At 42.9% G+C, this 23577-nt stretch overlaps 1 protein-coding gene across 2 annotated transcripts in view; it reads left to right on the plus strand.

The window, feature by feature from the left end:
* MYO7B (myosin VIIB) overlaps window positions 1–23577 on the plus strand; it is a 46488-nt gene that overhangs the window by 12343 nt on the left and 10568 nt on the right. Inside the window, exons 16-40 of one of the 2 annotated variants that reach the window (XM_015637766.3) lie at window positions 1984–2121; window positions 2623–2775; window positions 3322–3420; window positions 3974–4068; window positions 5183–5267; window positions 6442–6660; window positions 7279–7380; window positions 7986–8159; window positions 8873–9082; window positions 9968–10135; window positions 10413–10493; window positions 11020–11147; window positions 12623–12749; window positions 14105–14224; window positions 15105–15278; window positions 15679–15906; window positions 16352–16519; window positions 17097–17214; window positions 17309–17435; window positions 18175–18344; window positions 19044–19225; window positions 20028–20155; window positions 20686–20843; window positions 21365–21518; window positions 23196–23351. In XM_015637766.3, the coding sequence (XP_015493252.1) occupies window positions 1984–2121; window positions 2623–2775; window positions 3322–3420; window positions 3974–4068; window positions 5183–5267; window positions 6442–6660; window positions 7279–7380; window positions 7986–8159; window positions 8873–9082; window positions 9968–10135; window positions 10413–10493; window positions 11020–11147; window positions 12623–12749; window positions 14105–14224; window positions 15105–15278; window positions 15679–15906; window positions 16352–16519; window positions 17097–17214; window positions 17309–17435; window positions 18175–18344; window positions 19044–19225; window positions 20028–20155; window positions 20686–20843; window positions 21365–21518; window positions 23196–23351 (3662 nt within the window). The remainder of the gene's footprint in view (window positions 1–1983; window positions 2122–2622; window positions 2776–3321; window positions 3421–3973; window positions 4069–5182; window positions 5268–6441; window positions 6661–7278; window positions 7381–7985; window positions 8160–8872; window positions 9083–9967; window positions 10136–10412; window positions 10494–11019; window positions 11148–12622; window positions 12750–14104; window positions 14225–15104; window positions 15279–15678; window positions 15907–16351; window positions 16520–17096; window positions 17215–17308; window positions 17436–18174; window positions 18345–19043; window positions 19226–20027; window positions 20156–20685; window positions 20844–21364; window positions 21519–23195; window positions 23352–23577) is intronic. The other variant, XM_015637767.3, reaches the window with a different exon arrangement.

A 23577-nucleotide genomic window follows, 5' to 3' on the forward strand; every position in this document is an offset into this window, starting at 1 on the left:
ACAGGTTATCATCAACTGGACATCACTATGTGACAAAGCTCATGATGGGTCATTATCACAGACTCCACTGTGCCTGTTATGTCTGTGCCTAGTAAAAATAAGGGTGTGAAGTGCAGTGGAGTAGAAAACAGTGTGGGGCACAATTCAGGTTCTCTGTCCTGCTCCAACTTCCACATTCCTTGATTTCTGAACATTTAGCTATGCAGTGTCACCAATATGTGAAGGCACTTTGGTTTTGCTTGTTTACATCTTTGAGTTTTCCTGTCAGGATATAGAACAATCAGCTTGCTATCTTACCTGTTACCTGTCTATTCCCCTGGCATTGTTTTCTGATCTTGTCCTTTCTTCCTCTGTCTTTGTCCCAGTGTGGCTTTCTGCTGTCCAGAACACCTGGCCATGGACAGGTAAACATCCAGGGGGTGAAGAATGTCAGAAGTGGTATAAGCAGCAACAGATAACTGGCTTAGCATCTCTTAAATGCTAATAATACTTCCAGATTAAATATCAGGTGTATTGACATTGCTCTAATGCTCTAATGAATCTTGTCTCTATAAATAAGGCTGTGTTATTGAAAAAAAAAAGTACAGCAGCATGTAAAGAAAGGAAATACCAATTGTGGGCTACCCCATGTCAAAATGCACAGAAATTAGCTTTTGATGTTCAAATAAATGGGACCACCATTGGGAAACCTAAGAAGCAGGCTATAGAAAAGAATAACGAATGATGTGCCAGAAAACACTTTTTTGTCCTGAGGTCTTAGAGTTTATTTCCTGACACACCACAACAGAAAAGTCACCATTAACTTAACAACAAATTCAGCTTTAACATTGTTGCATGTGTGAGATCCTGAGGGCATGGGCTTGAGCCTTGTGTGGCCATCCCACTGATGGTACAGCAGAAAGGCCTCTAAGGTCTGAGATTGAAAATCACTTACAGCTAAAATATGTATATGTTGTTATTATGCCCACTTCAGGTGCTTGCTAACCCTAAAATGCATCAGAGCTGCAATAAGACATGCCCTGGAGCTGTTTTCCAAAGACATGAATGATTGATCACTGGAGGGCAGCCTTGCCCTGTAGCTAAAGCAGAGGGTGGAAATCTGAGTATTCAAAAGGGCACCTTAGACATAAGAACAGCAGGATGAGGTACCCTAAAGATCATGCAAGTGAGGGGAGCCACTGGACTTTAAATTATTTACTTTGAAAAAATTCCAACAACTCCACAATGGACCAAACCCCCCAAACAAATCAGCCACGTTGTGCTGCAATGATCAGCTGCTTGCCTGTATGTAAAAGGCCGGTGGAGTAATTTTGTTACTTGGAATCTGTACTGTCATCGCTGTAATTTAATGTGTCCATGCTGAGATGTAGAAACTTAGGCCTAATGTGATGATTATTTGAAAAAGACAGGTCAAGAGAGGCTGGGGAAGTCTGGAGTACCTCATACCTTATACTCCAGTAAAAGTTTGCCTTTTCACTGCTTACTGTAGTATTAATGAGCAAGGTGATCAGTCATCCTAATCCCTAAGGAATGGGTTGTTCAGGATCTTTAGGATTCCTACCTATGATGGCAGCAAAATATCTGGCCTGGAGTTTATTCCTGCTTTGGGAGTGGCTGTTTCTCACCAAGCTTTCAGGCACGCTCCCAGGAATCACAGCTTGGCACCCAAGCCTGGCACTAAACACAGCCTTGGTTGGAAGAGAAGGTGCATGTGGACTCCAGTGGGTGGAAGTACTTCTACCACAGCCACTCCTACTGCTAGAATTTAGTGCCCAAGTAGGTGAAAGTACTTAGCGGGGGGTTTCTTTACAAGAATAAACCCAAATTAATAAGGTGCAGATGGCCAATGTAGCTCCCATGTAGGTAAATATTTTTTTTTCTGGTGGTTGTGTGATACTGTTACATTGTACAAAAATACAAAGGTTTATTAATTGGCCCTGAGAGTGAACGATGTTACAGTCAGTATGTGCCTTCTCTTCCCAGGGCTTGGATACCACCAAGAGGCTCTCAACACTGGGAGGACAGTTCAAGCAATCCCTGGAAAAACTAATGAAAATCCTTGAGCAGTGCCAGCCATACTTTGTCCGCTGCATCAAGCCAAATGACTACAAGAAACCACTGGTAATGTTCTAACAATAAGAAGTCTTGCCTTTAGTAAAGTTTGTAATGAGAACAGTATCTCAGTTGCTGTGTAACATTTTATAGCTGTACTTGGCTGCATCCAAAAAGAGCTGGAGTACAGGGTATTCCTGCAATAAACATAGTAGGACGATACAGCACTGTTCCTTTACAAAAGCATCTCAAAAAAGCACCATAGAGTAATAGATAGCAAAAAAGCACACAGGTGTACTCCTGAGTAGAGGTATTTTCAGTAAAGACAAAACTGAAAAGTCTGTAGCCACTCAACACAGGAACAAACAAAAAACAACAATGATCATACTATGATACAGCCTGAGAGAGAGCAGGAGAGCTGTTGGAGTTTGTGAGAGGGGTGATTTGGCTTAATCTGTAACACCAGGAGGAGTCAGTTTGTTATTAGGATACATGTCTGGAACTCAGGGGATTTCAACCTGGTTCTACTCCAAAACCTTGAATGGTGTCCTTGTCTGCTTTCCCTTTCAGTTGTTTGATCGGGAACTATGTATCAAACAGCTGCGATATTCAGGGATGATGGAGACCATTCAGATCAGGAAAGCCGGGTACCCAATTCGCTACAGCTTTGAGGAGTTCTTAGAGAGATACAGATTTCTTCTGCCATGGTCTCTTCGACAACAGGTGTGTAAGCAAAAACATGGTTTAAGGCTGATCTAACGTTTCCTTATGAGGCTTTAGTCTTTCCCACAGTAGAAAATTCTTGAATTACTGCAGGCAGAGAGAGCTGTCAGCACAGGATATGTCTTTACAGGAACTGTTATCACAGTAATTATAGCTAAATAGTTAAATACTCCCTTTGACCTTAACTGAAAATGCAGAGTTGATTTGAGGTCCAGCTGTCCTTGGCTGGCTCCACACAGACATCCCCAGTAGGGTAACATCCCTATTCCCCTCAGATGTTTTTTTCTGTGATCACACATTTCTCAGCTCTCTGATGTCCTCCTCACACCTCGACTCTGGAATGTTTGGTCATGCAGTCATGTTCCTTCTCTTCCTGACCATTTGAGCTAGACCACTTTCATTTATTGTACTGTCAGCCCAGAGGTCTGCAAGACCTCATCTGTTTCTGTTCTTCACCCTTTGGAATGCAGGGCAGTAAATCCTTCCATAGTACAGCTGCTGTGTTTCAAAGCCAAGCCCTAACTTCGTGATGCTTTTGCACTTCAGCTGAAGAATGATACCCGACAGAGCTGCATCAGCATCTCTGAAGCAGTGCTGGGCAAGGATGAAAGCTGGCAAGTTGGAAGGACTAAGATTTTCCTTAAAGTAAGTAAAATGGACAGTTTATTGTCTTTTCTCATGAAAAACTGGATGCTTCTCAGTACAGCTTGGCCTGCTTGTGTGAGAGTGGTGACCAAGGAGGAATGAGTTGTTGTACAAACTCTCAAATCTGAGAGTGGATCTTTGTTGTTGAAAGCCAAATAATTCAATGGAGAGGGTTTGGTGTAGGAGAGGCTGATCCTGTTTCTGTGCTACAGTGTTGTAGCTGAAACAGCACAGTGCAATGTATTGGAGCATAAAAAAGGACAGGGTACCAGTGCACTGTTGCAGAGGACCACCTTGCCTGTAGCAGACCCCCAGATGAAAACAGTCTTGCTGCAGGCAGATTCTTGCTTGTTTATGGCTATAGCTAGACCAAGTCTGGTCATGTGATGTGCAGTCTTCCTTCTGCACAGGATACAGATTTCTCCCATAAATACATTTTAGTCACATTATGCAACATCATACTGATTTTGGGTCCCTTTCAGATCACATGTCACATTTCCAGAGGTTGTAGGTGTGCCTGCTAAGCTGGCATATTCACACTTTCTTTTAACAGGATCATCATGACACTGTATTGGAGCTGCAACGCCAAAATGTACTCACAGATAAGGTTCTTCTTATCCAGAAGGTGATGAGAGGATTGAAGGACAGGTCAGTGATTTTACAGAAGGGAATTTGCTTTGTTTTGAAGTACTTAATGTTTGTGGTTCAGCTTAACACACTCTGTGTAGTATTCTTGAGTATGAAATGTATCAGTCTATACCTTCCACCAGTCTTAAATTTCATACTCATCATGTAACAATGCACAGTGTATCTATATATGCAGATGTTGGACAAGGATTTGTTTTGGCTCAGTTTTGTTATTTTTATTATGTTTTTCAAAAGGCAGGGCTATGGTGTGTATGAAAAGGAAGGTTTGAAAGGAGGACATGCTCTTAATATTTTTACTAAACAGTAGACATCTGAAAAGCAGGAAATCCCCATGAAATCTGTGCCCTTCTCAGAGCTACAAAATTTCTCTTGTTTAGGACGCTTCTTTGATACAAGACATTGATATGAAAAAGATAGAAACTAACTAGTCCTTCTCTTTGCCAAAGATGCCTAATTCTTGCATTGTGACTAATTTGGTTTGAAATATCTTCATAAGTAAAATTTAGTCACTGTCAAATAAATGTTTGTCCTCATTAAATGCTTTACATCATGATTTGTACTCATGGATCTTGTGTGCCCCTCAATCAGAACCATGATAGAGGACTGAGTCTTGGTTTGGCTTAGAAATACTCTTGACCATAGTGAAGAAAGAACTAAAAAATACAACACAAATGCCCCAAAACTTCCCTCTTTTTTTTCAGACTCTGCCTGCTATCCAAACCAAAAGCCTCACCTTGCTCATACTTTTAACCCAACAGAGCTATGTGCTGCTTTTTCAGCTGCAGTGAGACAGTTTGTAGCATGGGAGGTTCATCTTGCTCAGATGAGCTCCTCGTCCTGCCAGCAAAACACTGGGGAGAAAGAGGCTACTAAATGGGGAAGTTAATTTGTCCAGTCTTGATATTAGGGGTTTTCAGTTCTTACAGAGCACTCTGACCACAGCAATTAATTTGATCTGTAGCTGCTATGAGTATTTTTGCAGCAACAAGGCTGACATCAGACTATGGACATCCCATTAAGGGGGAAAAAAAAAAGACATCTTATTCTTTATTATTATCATAAGAAGCAGCAGAGATAATCTATTGTTTATCACCTCACATGTCTGTCTGCTTAGGAAGCAGTTCCTGAAACAGAGGAACTCTGCTGTAGCCATTCAGTCAGCCTGGAGAGGCTATTGCTGCCGGAAGGAATTCAGAATGGTAAGATGAAGGTGTACCAATGAATATGTATTTGTGTGTTTATATATTGTTACCTGCCAGACTGTGTGGAGTATTAGGAGTTAAGATATTCTCAACTGAAGGGAGAATAAACAAGATGACAGGGTGTAAAGGAAGGTGTAAAGTCCAAGGAAGGCTCTGGGACCTCTCAGGGCTTGCTGAACCTGTGACATTTCTGCTTTTTGGTGAAATAGGAACCCAACTCACCTCTGGCAGGCCTGGCTCCAAAGACCTGACATATAAGTGGTACAACACTTCTTATAGTCAGAAACACAAACCTAGGCTTTGTGCATCATCACCATGCTATGAGCAAAGTATCTTCTACAACTGCTGCAGGAAAACTGGGAATTTGTAAACAATTACCAAAGAAGTAATGATATCAATCTCACATTACTAATTTTTTTTTTCCAGGGGAAGTTCAGATTCAGATTAGCTATTAGGAAAAAATTTTCACTGAAAGAGTGGTCAGGCACTGGAATAAGTTGCCCAGGGTTGTGGTGGAGTCACCATCTTGGGATGTGTTGAAGAGGTGTCTGAGTGTGGCACCTGTGGCTATGGTTTAGGGGTAGTTCTGGTGGTGTTGGGTTGGACTACATGATTTTGAAGGTCTCTTCCAACCTTGATGATTCTGTGTGAAAAATACTGGCTGATCTTCCATGGATAGTACATTTTCTGGGTGAGGACAGCTGGGGGCACTCACAGATTATGTATTTGTGTGGCAGGTATTATTATTATTATTGTTGTTGTTGTTGTATCACATATCCCATGTATCCCATGTGAGATGGGGAGGAGCAGAAACTGCAACTTTCAGTCAGAAACATTCTATATTCTGCATCAGTGATGCAATTCCTTTCTGATAGTTTGTTTATTTGTTTCCATTCACTTGGCTTCATTTCTGCTCTGTTCCTTCTCTTGTAGTAACCCCAGGCTACCACTGTCACTTTCTGGAGCCGCTCCCTAGAACAGATTCCCCAAATAACTCTATATATTAGTTTTAAAACCCTATTACAGGTAGAAAACAAAGCGTAAAGGGTAATTTACATTAGCCTCTTCCAGTGTCTTTATCCAGTTACCGAATTTCGGTGTCTTCTACTCATCCCAACCTGTCTCGATGGTTCGGAACCATAATGACCTCTTCTTTCTGCACCACCCACAGGTGCTGCTGGGCTTCGGGCGCCTGCAGGCCCTGTACCGCAGCCGGCAGCTGGCTCAGCGCTACGAGGCCACCCGGGCTCGGATCATCAGGTTCCAGGCCATGTGCCGAGGTTACCTGGTGCGCCAGAAGGTGGCAGAGCAGAAGAAAGCCGCGTGTGTCATACAGGCATATGCCAGGGGCATGTTCGCTCGCCAAACCTACCGGAGGATAAAGGGGGAGGTAATGCTCACAGATACCTTGTGAACACATTGTTTCTATGAAATTCCAATAGAGATTTTATCACCTGAAAGTGTTGCCTTAACATAGGCTTGGGTGTGGATATTCATTTTTGGGGTAGTTTATTTTTAACTCTTGCCAAGTGCAAAAGCAGAATGTTAAGCAGACTGATCTTGTTTACATTTGCTTTATGTGATTGTTACCATGGATCAAAACTTCACTGGCACAGCTGCAGTGGCTTTGACAGAAGGGAGAAAAGATAAGATCTGCGTGTATCAGGCAGTCCTTCAAGGGGAGACCAATTTCTACAGCAGGGTCTGATAATGGTGCTCAGGGATCCATTCAGAAGGGAATCCCAATGCAGAGTTTCTTGGTAGGTGCTATCAGCCCTTGGCAATCCATAGCACATGAGAGGCCTCTCCCTGATCTCCTTTCTCTACTAATGCTACACAAACAGGACAAAGCCAGTTTGCAGGTTTCTGCCTGTGGCCTGTTCCCAAAAATGTCAAATCTTGAACAAAGCCCCTGTTGGGACGAAATCCTGGGGTGCACACTTTAAGGCAGAAGGGAGTTGGCTCAGCAGTTGTACAAACAGTCACAGAATAGTCCTGTTGTCCACAGAATAAGCTGGAAGCCAGGAATATCCACTTGAAAGAAGAGAAACATCTCATCCAAGTCCTGGGACCACTGAAAGCAGGGGAAGAAGCTATGAGATTACAAAAGGTAGGTATGTTGGTGGAGAAACACTGGCCAGCATTACCCAGCTCACACCTGCAGACTTGCTCAAACCTCTGAGTACTGCTGCATTTAAAGAATTTATTTATTTATGCTGTACTTAAAGAAAGAGAAGACATAGTTGTAACCCTGTTTGTAATGATGCTTTGAAAATATAACACGGCAAACACATACACATTTCTGATTACAGCCTAAGCTGGCACTTTAGCCAAACATGCCCAATGCTATCACAAGTCTCCTGACACAAAACATTTTAAAATTTTAAATATTGTGGGGTTTTCTGCTGTTAGAAATTCTGTGTTTTTCCTGTATTATCTCTTGTTGATTAAATTCTTGAATAATTGCACATCATTATCAATAGGCCAACAGTCCATAAAGACAGCTCTAAGGGCAGGGCCCTGCTGCTGATGTGCCAGGTCTTTGTCCCTGCTTGACACAAGCAACATTTGACTTCCTGTTTCAACACTGCACTTGCAGAGCTGGACCTCACAGTCACATACCTTTGTAAAATTATTTCATCTCCATACCCTCTCACTCCAGCAGAATGATGTTCATTCATGATGTTCAAGTCATGCCTATTTCTGTGTTTAAAGGAACTGTCAACTCAAGAGAGAGAGGAGGCAGAAGCAAGACAAAGGAGGAACGTGCTTGCCAATAAACCAACAAATCTTGATGTTATCAGTGACCAAGAAATGGTGGACAAAATTTTTGGGTTTTTACCTTCTGTGATTGGAGGCCAAGAAGGACAGGCTCCTCTGGGTTTTGAGGTACAGAGCTGCAGACTGGTAATGGTTCATGCTTATCCCTTGTGTAAGCCCACTGACTGTTGGAATTCTATCAGTGGTCAGTTCTGTTTAATGAACTTCTGTACAGTGAAAGAATCCCCTGAATTAATCATCCAGTCACTAAGGCATCTCTTGCAGATGTGAGTTCACAAAAGTTTTCAGTCACGTGCAGTTTAGGGACTATACAGCTTCAAACTGCACATTTGTTTCTTTGGCATAGCCAAACAGTGCCACTCTCTGCATTTTGGCACTGACCTTGTGCTCTGCTGACAGTGCTCTCTATTTTCTGCCTGTAACAAGCTGAAACTTCATGACCCAAGTTATACCATATTCTTGAAAGCAAAATTTGTGATATACTTGTCCTGATAGCAGTGGAGGTTGGAATTTCGTAGGAGGAGATGGGCAGAATAGAATGGGTAAGGATAAGTACAGGATGTGAACAGTAACACCTAGATTTTCTATCAGCAATATTCTTGCTGAGGACCAAGGCAGGAAGACCATATGGAATGGATGCATCTCAGAAGGACAAGCTCTGAGTCCAAATGACCTGTTGTTAACAGCTCTAAATGGCTTTGGGGTTAGTTAGAAAGTCAAATTCTGGAAGACATATGGCCAAGGGAAAAAAAGCAAAACCAAACATAAGAACATCAGAGTTCAGTAAAAGAAAATACGGTTCTTTCTTGTGTTCTGCACAGGACTTGGAAACAAAGCCTAACAAGCTGGAGGAAGTGGACCTGGACATGGTTCCCATGAGTTTGGAGCTAGAAGAGGAAGCACATGGTTTGGAAGAGTACACCTTCCCCAAGTTTGCAGCTACTTATTTCCAGGGGTCTTCTACACATACACATATCCGGAGACAGCTGCGGCACCCGCTACTCTACCATGATGACAAGGACAACGTCCTGGTATCTTGCTCCTTGCTGTTCATGTTGAACCTGCTCTCTCCACAGCCCTGGCTGTACAGGTCCCCTCATCCTTGGGTCCTGGTTCTGGCGCAGCCCTGGGAACCAGAGATGCCAGAGCCAAGGAGATAGAGCTCCAGAGGCCTATCAGCATTTTTTGGCATTTTGCTGGCAGGCACTTCACACAAACACCTGCCCAACACAGGATCTCTGGTCACCTTTGTTCTTGCCCAAAGAGGGAGTTCAGAGGTGTGTTTTGACTTCTCCAGACACCCTTTGGGGTCAGAAATGGACTGGAGAGAAAAAGCATGAGAGCTTATCCATCTCTCTGCTCTTGTTTGGGTTGCTGGTTTATTGGATAGGACAGAAGGGGGAGCCAGGTCTTCAATATCCCATTGAACCAGAGGGGGATTGAGGAGGGTGTTTTCCTTGATTCTAAGCAGCGTGGCAGAATGAAGGACCCTGTGCATCAAGAACTTTGCTATTACTTGGCTTTCTGGTTCTGGGCATGAAGGGTCCTGGCAGACTCCACTCCACTGCTTATCTGTCCAGGTCAGCAAATGCAGAGTGCAGTTCAGCCAAGGCTTCTCCATCTCCCTCCAGCCACAGAACACCTCCAAGGTGCCAGTAAAGGGAATGGTGAGGGCTCAGCAATCACAGAGTTCTGACCTTCCCACCAGAGCTGTACCCTCTTCCTTCAGCAGGAAAGTGTTGTGTGTTGCTGTCTTGTTTGGTATGAAACTAAACTCTTTGTGTAGGTAACTAAAGGAAATGGGAATTTTAACAATTTGGACTGGGTAAAGGAAGAAAATGCTCTTAATCTAAACAGGCAGAAATGGAGCCATTGGTCTGGTTGCCACTGTCTGATTGTGCTTTCTGCTACTACAGGCTTCTCTAGCTGTGTGGGTGATCATCCTGAGGTTCATGGGGGACCTGCCAGAGCCACCAATGTTTGCCAAGAGTGCCACCACCAAGAGCAGCTCTGTGATGACACAGATATATGACACACTTGGCAGGAAGAACCAGGTCCAGTTGAGGAATGACAGCCCAAATATGGTGAGACAAGCAGGCTAGGTTTGTGTTTTCATTTGCTTTCCTTGGTTTCTGTGCTGTTCTACCAAGAGCGAGTAAAGCAAAGGAATTCTTTCATGCTACTGTACTTGAAATGCTGCAAGTGCAAAAGGGCACCAGTCAGTCCTGGCAGGACACTCAGCTCCTTCTGGCAGGAGAGAAAAAAAACAAAAATATCATCACTTGAGCATCTTTTTGTCCTTAATGAATAATTCTTGCTGAGTATTAAACTGATTTCCTATAATGGTAATGTGCATTGCAGAGAGAAGGCAGAAGGGATAACAAGATTTCTAAGGGGATTTCATCTCTGAAACTGAAACGGTCATCCAAGCTGACAGGGAAGGTAAGAGGTGGAAATAAATTGCTTCCCTTTCTTCTTGCCTGAAACCCTGACTTCAACTTCTGACAGATGTTATCTGAGCAAACTCCCAGCTGAAAACTTGTTCCCCTGCCAAGCCAGGGCAGCCCTTTGTGGGATACCTGGGGCAGTGTTCTTTGGAAACGATCCCTATGTGCACTGGTGTCATCTGTTGTCTGCCAGTGAACACAGGGAGAAATTTATTACTGAGAATTGTTGGCATTACAGAACAGCTTGCACTGAGCACAGAGGCCTGAGCAGACTGAGAACCATGTGCTTAGGGCTGTACAGGACAGTACAAGAAAGTTCTCCTAGCCAGAGATAATGCTGTAACAGCACATTTAATGAGTTACCTTGAGAGAGAAGGGGGCAATATGGCCTGGTTCTCCTGCACTGAGCAGGAAGAGTTTTAGCCAGAAAGATAGAAAAAGAATGTCTCATTTATGAGAAAAGCTGCCTGCAAGAGAGGAGATTTCTAGAGCACTCTGGGGTTCTACTGTGTTTCTTTCAGGTGGCAGATCAGCTACGAAATGGAGAAGAAGCTTTCCAAGAGGATGTCTCGATCTCTCAGAGACCTATGTCCAACCTAGAAAAAGTACACTTCATTATTGGCAATGCAATTCTGCGTCCTGCCATCAGGTAGGAAATTTGTACCTCCTTCCTAGGGCCAGGTGCCCATTACATCAAGGAAATCCAGCATCCTTTTTCCACAGCCCTGGAGAATGACTCCTTTACTGCCTCTTCTGGTATTTTCATGTTGCACTTTAGGCCAGCTGACTCTATGTATGGCTTTCTGGATATCCCACAGGTATGGAAAGGGGCAGAGCTCAGGGCTGTGACACAATAACACTTGAAGGTGAAGAACTGCCCTAGAATGAGGGAGAAGAGTCACTCAGAGGAGTAAGAAATACGGAGTTAGTGTATACTAGGTGGATGAAAGGACTCCCAATAGCCTCTTTTTGAGCACTCAATGTCCCCACATCAGAGATGGTTGATGGTCTGGATTGCTGAGTGTATCAGACACAAAGGAGAAATCCTGGCCACAAGCAGTCTGAGGCTGGACCTCAGGCCAAGCATGGTGTGACAATAAAGCAGAAGCTTGTTGATTCTGACCTGACCCCATGAATCCTCTCCTTTGTTTTATTCTAAGCCCTTTTCTGTAACAAAGCCCACAGATACAGCCTGTGCCCTGACCTCAGTCATGGGCTGCATTCCTTTCTCCACAGTCACTTTGTTTCAGTCAAGACACTCCCTAAAGCAGATGCTCAGCTGGCAAAAATCTCATTAAATCCATATATTATAATAGCCACAGATGAAATTCCTGTACTTCAGTGCAGGTACAGTACTTTCAGTTTGTGTTTCATCAAATGTCCTATCAGGGAACAAAAAACTCCAACTTATGTCCTCTCACATCAGATTTGACAAATGTGTGTTCCAAGAGTCTAGAAAAAATTAAGATGATTTTTTAATAACAGTTTTATTTGTGTGCAGATTTTTGCATCTGTATCCCTTAGGTCCTTGCTGCAGGTAACTTGCATTTTCAGAAGCTTACTTTGAAGTGCTCCTATTTCCATTTCTGTACAAGATTCACTCCAAGTTTGTATATAAGTATAAATAAAATATATAAATATGTAAATATGTAAATATATACATATATAGATATAAAATCAAGCAGGGTGTCCCCCATCCTTATCCCCAAATCCACCTACAAGCAGACAGACAAGAGCCATGAGCTACAGCCCACATGCTGTAGAGTGCTCAGAGCAAGTTACACCTCTAGACTCTTGGACAGCAATGCCATTTCACAGCCAAATGAGTCAGCAGTTGTTTTTCCTGCACAGCCCCCTGCTTCTCACAGAAGTTAATTCAGCATGGGAATTGCACTTGAGCTGCTTGAGTAAGAAGGGGTGGCAAAAGGCCCTAAGTGTGTCTGGATCCTTTTCCATAACGAAGCTATTTCCTGTGGTGCATTAGGGTGCTATACTAGCTATTGTGATTGAACCTAGCTCAGATCTACTTCATCATGCTGCAATCCTGCCAAGCTTGCAGTCAAAACTTAGCCAAAGACAGTTCAGACAGTGAATTATCTGTTGCTCTCACATGTTTTGTTACAGAGATGAGATTTATTGCCAGATTTGCAAACAACTCACTGAAAACAGCAACAGGAGCAGCTATGCTCGTGGCTGGATCCTTCTGTCACTTTGCCTTGGCTGCTTTCCTCCTTCAGACACGTTTGTGAAGGTACACTGCTAACCTTTCCTACAGCAGCTCACACGCCTCATACTGAGCTGGTATTTTGATCTTTTGATGCTGACAGCCACATAAAATATTTGGCTTCCAGAGCAGCTAGTGCTGTGGTTTCAGCAGAAACTTTCTCATCTCATATGCTTATCTGGGAATTTAAATAAATTCTCATTCCATTCACATTTAATTTTTTTCATTACATCTCATACAGTCTGGATTCTGTAATTCATCACAGCTCTCATTTTAGATCTATAATCTGCAAGGGATCTGGCAAATTTTAACCTCTCCAATTCTGCCTTTCCAGCCAAAGACAACCAAAAGGTGTCTCCAGTTACAACCTTAGTGATTAAATACATTCAGGAGGCCAGTATAAAATTGCACCCCCAAGTTTTATCAGTTATTACCCTATGTATCTAAACCCAAAAAAATCCAAGAGATATTTGGGCTTTTTAACTATTTATTAATTTCCAAGTTTAAATAGATGATAAAGCCACTTCACCACAGGATAAAAACTCAACCTGTGGCTCCAGCTTGACATGAGGCTTCCTCCTGGATCTGAGTGGCAAACAGGATCCATGGATACGCATGAAACTTCAGCCTTGCTTTACTAACACTCAGTTCAAATGATCAATCTAGTCATAGATGCTGCTAAATGGACACTACTTGGAACAAACCAGTCACAATCCACAGGCATATTTTGACACCAGTCTTCATTCAGAGACTTGGAACCTTGAAGGATTCGTGAAAGACATGACCATACCCTACCTCTAGAAATATTCTTAACCATTAAAATAATCATGGTTGCACTAAATACAGATACATAAATACAAGTCTGTGTCATCTAAGAGCCATACAGACTCCAAAAGCTCAGTTTATCCCATTAATCTCTTCAAGTGTCCAATTTTAATAGTGGATTTCAGTTCATATTGCCAGAGAACTTGGTAAAACTAAAAATATATATTATCATTAGACCTAATCTGCCATTAGCCCTCCTCCCAGCTCTTCCATTCGTACAGCAGGTCGTAAGACTTCACGCTTTTGGGTTAAAAACATGAACTCTTGCTCTAACCTAACCGTAAGACTAAAGTCTCCACTACTCATGTAGTTAAACATGGTGGATAGACTGACACAAGTCTTCTCTCCCTTTGGACTGAAAGTTCTGAAGAAAGAGTGAAAGCTAAGGGTCTCAAGCCTCCTTTTTGAAGACATTAATTCCAACCCTAATCTTTAATATTTTCTGGTGAGCTTAAAGCTAATGGATCACTCTAATCTAGTGTATCAGCTGAAGAAGGTTTTTAATGTTTTCTGTGGATTAATGTTTCCTAATTCCTTCTCCTGCTCTTTGCATGTAGTACCTGTTGAACTTCATCCACCATGGGCCCACAGGCTACGCTCCATACTGTGCTGAGCGTCTGAGGCGCACCTACAGCAATGGGGCCCGGACTGAACCTCCCAGCTGGCTGGAACTTCAGGTAGCAACTCCCTTTTGGCTTAATTATATTGATCTGGGACATTTTATACTGTTTTTTGTAAGTATATATAATAGCAGACATTCCTAAATCAAATCATGGAAATCAATTGCACAAGGGGACTGAAGACCAGCCACCTTGGTCTGGGCAGTTCCTTGGATACACCTCTTGTGGCTATTCAGTTACCCTAAATGCACAAGAGCAGCAGCAGATGATTTGCAGGGAGATACCTCCATCCACTCAGGAACCACAGGCCAGGAACAACCACCTGAGGAAAACTCTTACTATCACTTTTGGAAAGAACTGAGCAAAGAATATGCTTTTAAAATGAAAGGAAGAAGAGACTATGATGGTACTATATTGCTATATATCTCCACTTCCTTTAAATGTTACCCTAGTAAGTAAGTGTCACCCTAGTAATTAAAAATGACATCCCCTCCCCTTTCAAGTAAAGACCTGAGTTCAATTCCTCCCTACATTTCAGGGACCCTATTGCTTAACACAAATCTTCCTGGGCACTGTATCTGCCACAGGCCATCTCTCCACTGATGCATGTAAGGCTGTTCCCAAAAGTCATCGGGACAAATGTGGCTCATGAAGAGTCCATCAGTCAGCACTGTTATGTGATTATCAGCTCATGTGATTATCAGATTATCCTGAGCTGTGTGGAGGAGAAAACAGAAGTCCAGTGCTGTTCCAGGGATGTAATTTATATTTGTGACTCACCATACTTTGAAGAAACTGTGTGGGTGTTAGAGAGTCACTTAAAGATTGTTGTACAGGTTGTACAAGGTGTGGAGCTCCTAAAACTAAATGCCTTCATTCTTCAGCAGAAAGTAAGGTTTGTCCATAATTTTTTCTCTCATTTAACTCTGACTTACAGGCAACAAAGCAGAAGAAACCCATTATGTTTAATGTCACCCTGATGAATGGCCAAAGCATCACTATCCCTGCAGACTCTGCTTCCACTGCCAAAGAGATCTGTCAGTTCATAGCAGATAAAACCAAACTGAAGGATGTCTTTGGATTTTCGCTCTACATTGCTGTGTTTGATAAGGTAAAGTGTAGAAAAATAGAATGAAAGCTCCCTTCTCCTTCTGTGGAGTTGCTGCTGCCCACTCAGCCTCACTGAGGACTCCTTAATTCTGGAACACTCTCAACTCAGTTCTGCACTGAAATCAAATTGGTTCTGAATCCCAGCTGGATCTCAAGACCTGATAATCCTGCCTTTCTGTTGGCTCATAACTCAGCAATTCTTGCTGCAGCCCTGTAAGGTTTTCTTTGCCACATAGGTGACTGCTAAAAATACATCCACTTACCACATACAGCTTCTATATTCATCTGCTTACCTTTTTGGAGTTTTTCTTGCTGTCAGGAGGCCAGGAGCTTTGTGTTTATTGTCCCTCAGGCAGAGCCAGAGCAGGCATGGCAGTAAATGCAGTGTCCCTTTGTGGCAGGTCTGGTCGCTGGGCGGGGGCCGAGACCACGTCCTGGATGCCATCTCTCAGTGTGAGCAGCTGGTGAAGGAGCGGGGCACACACGAACGCCACGCACCCTGGCGCCTCTACTTCCGCAAGGAAATCTTCACCCCCTGGCACAACTCCCAGGAGGATCCTGTCAGCACTGATCTCATTTACCACCAAGTCATCCGTGGCATTCGATTTGGGGAGTACCGCTGTGAGAAGGTGGGTCTCCTGATTCATCCTCCTAAAGAGACAAAACTGTATCAATGCTTCCCACATGAAAAAGCAGGACTATGAACTGAGTTTGTAGTGAGTGTGAACAACCCTTCCCTTCTTAATGAACAATTCCTGTCCAGGTGATTGTGCCAGCTGTCACACTGGCAGTTCTAATTAATACTTTCTCCTTACCCGAAACTTTCAGTTCACATGAGAACTTGGAGGCATGTCCAAAGGAGCAAATTGGGTCTTACTTCAAAATACCTTTGCTAATAATCTCTCTAATGTTAAGATTGTGTGAAGTTCATCCCTCCTTATGCTGAGTGACTGTTAAGGGTTATACAGACAAAAATTGAGAAAACCCCATTTCTAAATGATTTAAAGGTTGAAAGAGGCTATCTAGCCTTTGTGACATCCTTCTAGGCCTCTTTTTATGGATTAATTGTTTCAGGAGGAAGATTTGGTGGAGATAGGTGCAAAATATTGTTATATCCAATTTGGAGATACCATCCACAATGAACTTGTGCAGAAGGTGCTCCATGACTGTATCCCAGTAAAACAGCTGAAGTCCAAGCCCCTGGAAAAGTGGGTGAGCCTTATAACCTATGCACATGCTAAGGTAAGAGCTTTGTTGGGTAACCGCTCTTGAGCACCAGCTTTTGCTTCTTTCACCATTTTCATTTATGTATAGTCTATAGGGGAAGAAGGAAAACCAGCTTAGTTTGTAGATCCCAAATAGCTCATTAGGTCTAGGGCAGCAGAAAACCTTTCCATTCACACTTCTGTATGAAGAGCAAGGGGGAAGAATGAAAAAGTACATTTAAATCTCTTAATAGAGTAGCTTTTGAGGTTCTATTTTCCATCTGACAACCAAGTCAGGATGGGCTTGGGATGGAATACTGGTTTTGATCTAGAAATGGATTACCAGAGTTATTTCTATGGCATCCAAGGCATGTTAGACTCTGAACAGGTCAGTGGGGATTTGAGGGAAATTTAGAATCCAGATGCCTGTGGGCACTCTTAGCTGCATGTGGTTCCCTGGAGACCATTCCTGATTTACTTTCTCCAAGTTCTCTTGATACCAGTAATAGGAGAGGATTGTTGGGATCTCTGGGATTGGGCTTGTTCTTTATTGTCTGCAGACCATGCAAACCAGATTTTACTGAAAAAACCTTGGGTGTGTTATTTTCCTGCAGGCCCCATATACACAGGACCATCTCTCCTCTCAGACTGTGAAGGAGCAACTTGTAGATTTTGCTCGCTTTCAGTGGCCTTTGCTTTTTTCCAGATTCTTTGAAGTCACTAAGTTTTCAGGTAATACCTGTAGCCTAGGAGTAGAGGACAGATATAAGATCAATAGGAGAAGACTCATATAGCATTGATAAGGATTTTTTTTCTGTATTTTCAGGACCCAGCTTGCCTAAGAACCACTTCATCATTGCTATAAATTGGAAAGGCATCTGCTTCTTGGATGAGTCAGAAAAGCGGTTCCTTGAGCTGACCTTCCCAGAGATAACTGGAATCCACACCAACAGGTGAGGGCCACAGAAAGACAAGATCTGAAGATGGCATCTCTTCCATACTCTGAAAGGGTATACCTTCTCTGCCACCTCCTTCGGTGATTTGATCTGTGCCTGGAAAGGTGGTTTAGCATAGGTCTGGGAAACAGAAAGGGAAAACTTCTGAGCAGCCTGTAAAGGAAATACTGAAAGGACTGGATCCTTCCAGCTGGTGTAAAGTCATCCTGTTCAGTCAGAAAGGTATAAGAAGCACAGACAGGCATCGAGACAAGAATGGCCCAAATAACTGACACAGTTAAGCCACTGTCTGCTGTGCATGCTGGCAGTTCACACACTTCCCAGGTGTCATGAACATGTCATGGACCAAACAGGATCACTGAGAAAAGCAGTTGACCACTGCTTGCTCATGGCACACATCCTTCTGTCAGGTCACTTGGATAAAAGGGTCTTACATACATAGAAAAAGCCCCTGAGAGGACTGCCAGAGATTTAATTAGTTGTCAAGTTACTCCAAAAGAAGGGTGTTCTTTTGTCTATATTTTGCCTATTTGTACAAAACATGGTGAAGTGCAGAGTAAAGCTGAACCACTTCAGTCCTTCACACCTACCAGCTCATGGGAAGGCAAATTAAGAACTACCAAGATTCACTGTAAGGGAGTTATCTGCAAGGAGGTGTGTGTGCCTTGGCTGTGTTTACAGATGGGTCTGTAAGTTTTTCAGATGCTCTGGTAACAAATTGTTCAATAATACATAGGGCAGTGAAGTCATTTGGACAGAGTTGCACTCTCATCACCCTTCGTGCCGAGGAGTTTGTTCTGACATCTGTAAACAGCGTTGTCATTGCTGAACTGGTGGTGATGTTCCTGGAAGGACTGAAGAAAAGATCACGATTTGCTGTGGCAATGCATGAGAAAAAATCCCAGGGTAAGTCTCATAACTTTTCTACAGGGTGGGGAAGAAATCATGAAAGAATCCACAGTACTTGTTTGAAGGTGCTCAAAGAGGAGAGGGACAACTTCATCAAGAGTCCCTTTGCTCCCAGGGGGATCCATCAGCACAGCAATGCCAAGTATTAGGCGTTGGGATTCAGTACCTTTGCACACAAATAACCTTTCCTTCCTCCTTCTCCTCTTTATATATAAATATATTTTATTTAGATAGTATAGCATCCAGGAGCTCAGTTTGATTATAGTAGGAAGTTGATCTGGGATTGCTGGGAATACTTCACAGAAGAGTTTCACAGAGGCAGTAAACTGGAATTTTCTGTGAAATACAGGTGGCTCAAACAGATATACAGATATGTTTTAAATGTAAACATTAATTACTTACAGCTACTGTGTCCCTTTCCATGCTTTGCTGCCAGTCTAGACACAAAGTCAGCATTCATGTGAACCAAATTGAGTTCTGCCATTGCCCTCAGTGGATCAAAGTCAGGGTGTCAGAGGAAACAAGTGATTTCTCTGAAGTATTATTGGAAAATTAGCCATATTTATACAAATCACTTTCTACTGCAAACTGAATTCAGGCCTTCAAAATACAATTCCCTTGTCTTTCACATTGCAATCCCTCTGCATTTTCTCAGGCTGTCAAGCCTGAACAGTATCCCCTTATTCTGTTTTCCAGAAGATCCTGGCATCCTGTCCTTCAAGAAGGGAGACTTGCTAATCTTCACTGAAGACAAAAGCCTGGATGCAGATTCTGGCTGGATCTGTGCCCAGAATGAAAGGACAGGCAAAACAGGGAATGTATTTTTGGAAGACATCTACATCATTCCTTCCCTCACAAAACCCTCTAGTCAAGTGCTGGTAAGGAAAGCTAAGCACTCCCTGTGAAAAGACTGGAAGAAGATAAAAATGTTAATATGGTTATATTTATAACTGGAATTTATAACTGGAAGATAGCTGTCCCTCCAAAGTCAGACAAGTCCTATACCTCCCACTGAAACAAAGCATTTAATTCTGTCCTGTCTGAAAACAAAATTTAACCTAGCCTAGGCACTAAGGAGAAGACTGTAGCTGCCTAAAAGCAATGACTAAAAAAATCCCCAAAATCCAGTCTATTCACCATGGGAGATTTCAGTGCCTGGAACTGGTAGCAATTAATGGGTATGGGTGTGCAGTTGAATTTTCCTGCATTCACTCTGGGCTTGAGTGGCGATCATATTATGTCCCAAGAGAACCTCTGAGTGCAGCAGGTTACTTAAAGAGAATATGGTCTTTGAGGGAGCCAAGGTTTCTCATTAATGCCTCTGCTAATAATTTTGTCTTCAGTTTTGAAGATTCAGTATATTGGATCCTGTGCTAACAGGTAAAAAGCAGAAAAACTGGTGGCAAAACACACTAAAAAGAAGCAGGTGCATTGTAAAGCTTGTGTTGTGCTTTGGATAATCATATACATTTTAATGTCCATTGCTATTATATCTATGTAAATTGCATCTTTGAGTCAACTGTTCTCAGGTCTATCCTGAGTCTCTGGAGATGCTGCTTTTGAGACAGAAGGTCTCAGGCAGCATAGAGGACTACCTGCACATATATGCTGAGTAACACCTGACAGTGCGTGCAGAGACCTGTCTCCGTGTGACATCTCTATGTGGCTGTGCTATTCCAGAGTTTGCTGATGATGTCTCCAGACCAGAGGAGGACAGCTTCCCAGAACTCCTTCATGGAGGAACCTGATGAAGAGGATATCAAGGTGAAGCCTTACACCCTGGAGGAGTTCTCCTACGAACACTTCAGGTGAAGCTCTCTGTGTAGAGTATGCCCTAGAAAAGTTCTTGTTGATAAGTAATCCTTAAAGCTTATTATGTAATGGCATCTCCCACTTCTGATTTGGTTTCTTCTTTTTGTTCCCTGTAACTTTGGATATACAGAGATTCTGGCACATGGCCTATTGTATCTTAAGTCTGCAGAAATGCAAAGGGGAGGGTAGAAGAACTCCAGCTGGACTGACCTCTTCTAGTAGGCCCTATTTTTATTTCCCACCCCTTCTTCAGCACTTACCAACTAGTGAGGATATACATCTCAGGCTTCAGAAAGTAAGGGGAAAATTAGCTTTCTAAAAACTCCTTTTTGCAAGTCTCCTACCTTTTTGATATACAGGAAACTACATTTCCCTGCTCTTGTTGACCGACAGAATCAAAGGAGATTTGAGATCACTGTCTTGTGAAAGAATAGGTCTAGAGATATTACTTTACAATAATGACCACCCTTGTTCATAGCAACACTGATCCAGTAATTTTGTATTACTTGCACTTGTCTTCATGCAGGACTCCTGAGAAGGAATCCATCAGCAAAGCTGTTCTCCAGAAATCCCGTGGGCACAGTCAACTGTGGGCACATTCTAAGGAGCCTCTGAAACAGCCATTGCTGAAGAGAGCATGCACAGATCCTGATCTTCGGGATTTGGCCTGTCAGGCCTTCATTGATATCCTTTATTTTCTTTCTTTGGGATCTGAGAACTCTAAGGGGAAGGGAGAGTTATCTAGGTCCACTAAACTACCCCTATTCAGATACCTCAGACACCTTACAGGGATACACTGGCATAAAGATGGAGCAGATCAAATCTGTTTTCCTTGTCTACAGAGGAAACATTCCTATTTCCTCCCAGTACTCCACAGCTACTGATAATGATAATAATAATAGTAGTAATAATACTAATAATACTAATAATACTAATACTAATAATAATAATGTGGCTTTAGGAGTGAGAGAGATTTATTGCATATGCCCAGAGAAAGCAGCTACTGGCACAGCACCAATCATGGCCAAGCAGCAACTGCTGCATAGGGGAAGGCAGTAGGGGACAGACAGGGAACATGCTCCAGACCTTCCTCCCAGTATTTGCCACACAGACATCAACAAAGTCACTAACATGTTAGAATCCAGATGAAACTTCCCATTTACCTTCCAAAATTGGCCTGCTTTTCTCCTTAACAGCACATTCACCCATCATGAAATTCATGGGAGACTACCCTTCAAAACAGGCACACTCCTCTGTGGAAGTGACTGACCAGATATTTGTGCCAGCCATCCAGGAGGAGATCCTGCGGGATGAGATTTACTGTCAGATTATGAAGCAACTGACTGAGAACAGAAACAGGTATTTACCTGGGTGCAAACACCCTGCTCCTGCAGAGCCAGGCCTCAAGTGCAGGAGGCATTAGGAACTCCTGTTGCATTTGTGATGCAGTGGGGCCAGGGGGAAAGACACACAAATGTTGGGCTAACAGCTTCTCTTCTCCCTTTTGCCAGGCAGTGCTGTGGGGCTCACCTTTGTGGAGCTCTCGGGACTACTCCCTGGCAGGGAGAGGCCACAGAGCACCATCAGTCATCTCCCCTGAGCTGCTGTTTTGCTCCCATCAGCATTCTGTGCTCATCTCCTTGTGGTGTGAGGCAGGCAAGGTGTCACTGAGGCTCTCCTCCCAAAGCAGTCTACAGAGGAAACGCAGCACTGCATAGTCCTTGCATCCCTTCAGTGCCCTCCTTGACAACTCTCCATTTAAATTTCCCAATGGCAGCATTCCCCTCTCACACAAACATAGTTCACACTGGATTTTTAGCACCCATTAATAAATACTTTTGAGTGTATATTAATTAGGTTTCATAACTGCCTTGCAGAACAGATTGGTTTCAGAGGCACCTGCCCACATAAAAGTCTCTGAAATAGGCTGGTGTTTTCTTCTCCACTCAGAAAATGATAACTTGATATACTTTCAGGGAAAATGAATTGCATTCTGTTTCTGAATGCATTGTGTTTATTTATTTATTTTCTGACTCACTGTTCCACAAGTACTACATGTAGTGGAACTTTCATGATGTGTGTCAGTGTTGAATGTAAATTCCCTTACAAGCAGTGAATCTTACAGGCTATTTCAAGCATAGTCTGTAACCATGGTGCCAGTGCCATGCCTGATGTATTCCACCAATTTTGTAACTGTTGTGAGTGGGATCACTGATGTGGAAAGCACAATGCTTGAAAGGTGGCTATTTCCATATACTTTCATTGGAGCAGCCAGAGAAACAAATCTTTCATCCTTCCCAGACTGCTGTGTTGTGGACCATGTCCTGCTCTCACAGAGACACAAAAAACACTCATCTATAGAGTATAAATGGGATTAAAACAGTGTGTCTTCATCTGCAAAATTAGAACAGTACATGGGAATAAAGAAGCCACAAATTCTTTATTCAGTGAAGTCTGATGACTTTTCAGAGCCAGACATGCTAACTTTCCCAACCAAAACCACTTCACACCAGTGAGCATTTCAGAGCAATCCTTGGACACAGCTGAAGTGTGTTCTGCTCCTGGCTTTGAGGCAGAATGACTGACCACCTCGAAGCTGCAGAGCCCTTCTTAATGGTGAGGGCAAGATGCCAGAAGAGTTTCAGCTGGCAGATTTCACAGATGCAGAAGCTGGAAGAACTGGATTTCTGTCTGAAAAATAGTACTGTCTTGATCTGGAGCATTTAAGAACTGCATCTACCTCACTACATAATGCTACCAACATGTTCATTTTTCAGAACACAACAGGAGTACATATAAGGGGAAGCTAGTGTATGTAAAGTGCTCATGCCCTGAGCAAAGCTGGCCAGCGCAGAGGGCAGGTGAATATATCCATTGAGAAACCATGATCTGAATACATGTGAAGGCTCTGTTGATTTGCAGCTCTCTGCAGAATGGGACCATGATAGGAGTGCATTTCTCGTCCCTGTAGCTGGTGTGTGGTCAAACAGAGAATTGTATGTGGCTGTAGCAGAACTGTTGGCTTTGTGTTCACAGGTACAGTGAGACCAAGGGCTGGCAGCTCCTCTGGCTCTGCACTGGCCTCTTCCCACCCAGCAAGTCACTGCTCAAACACGCCCAGAAGTTCATAGAGACACGTCAGAAAGAAACACTGGCCCCAGGGTGCCGTCGGAGGATTCAGACAGTAATGAGGTAAATAATCTGGCATGTAACCAGCCCAAAGTATTCAAATATCAACAATCAGGTCCCAAAACCCACATGGGCTAAAGTAGTGTGACTGTCACTTTCCTTTTCTCCTTACGTCTTGTTTTTTTTAAGTGATTATTTTTCACATTCATTATGGACTCTGAACCATTAAAGAGAGGTCTGTATCAGTTTCACTTTTTTCTTTCAGAGAGTTAGCAGCATTTTCAAAAGT

Source organism: Parus major, chromosome 9 (assembly GCF_001522545.3).
Source record: "Parus major isolate Abel chromosome 9, Parus_major1.1, whole genome shotgun sequence".
Classification (NCBI taxonomy): Eukaryota; Metazoa; Chordata; class Aves; order Passeriformes; family Paridae; genus Parus; species Parus major.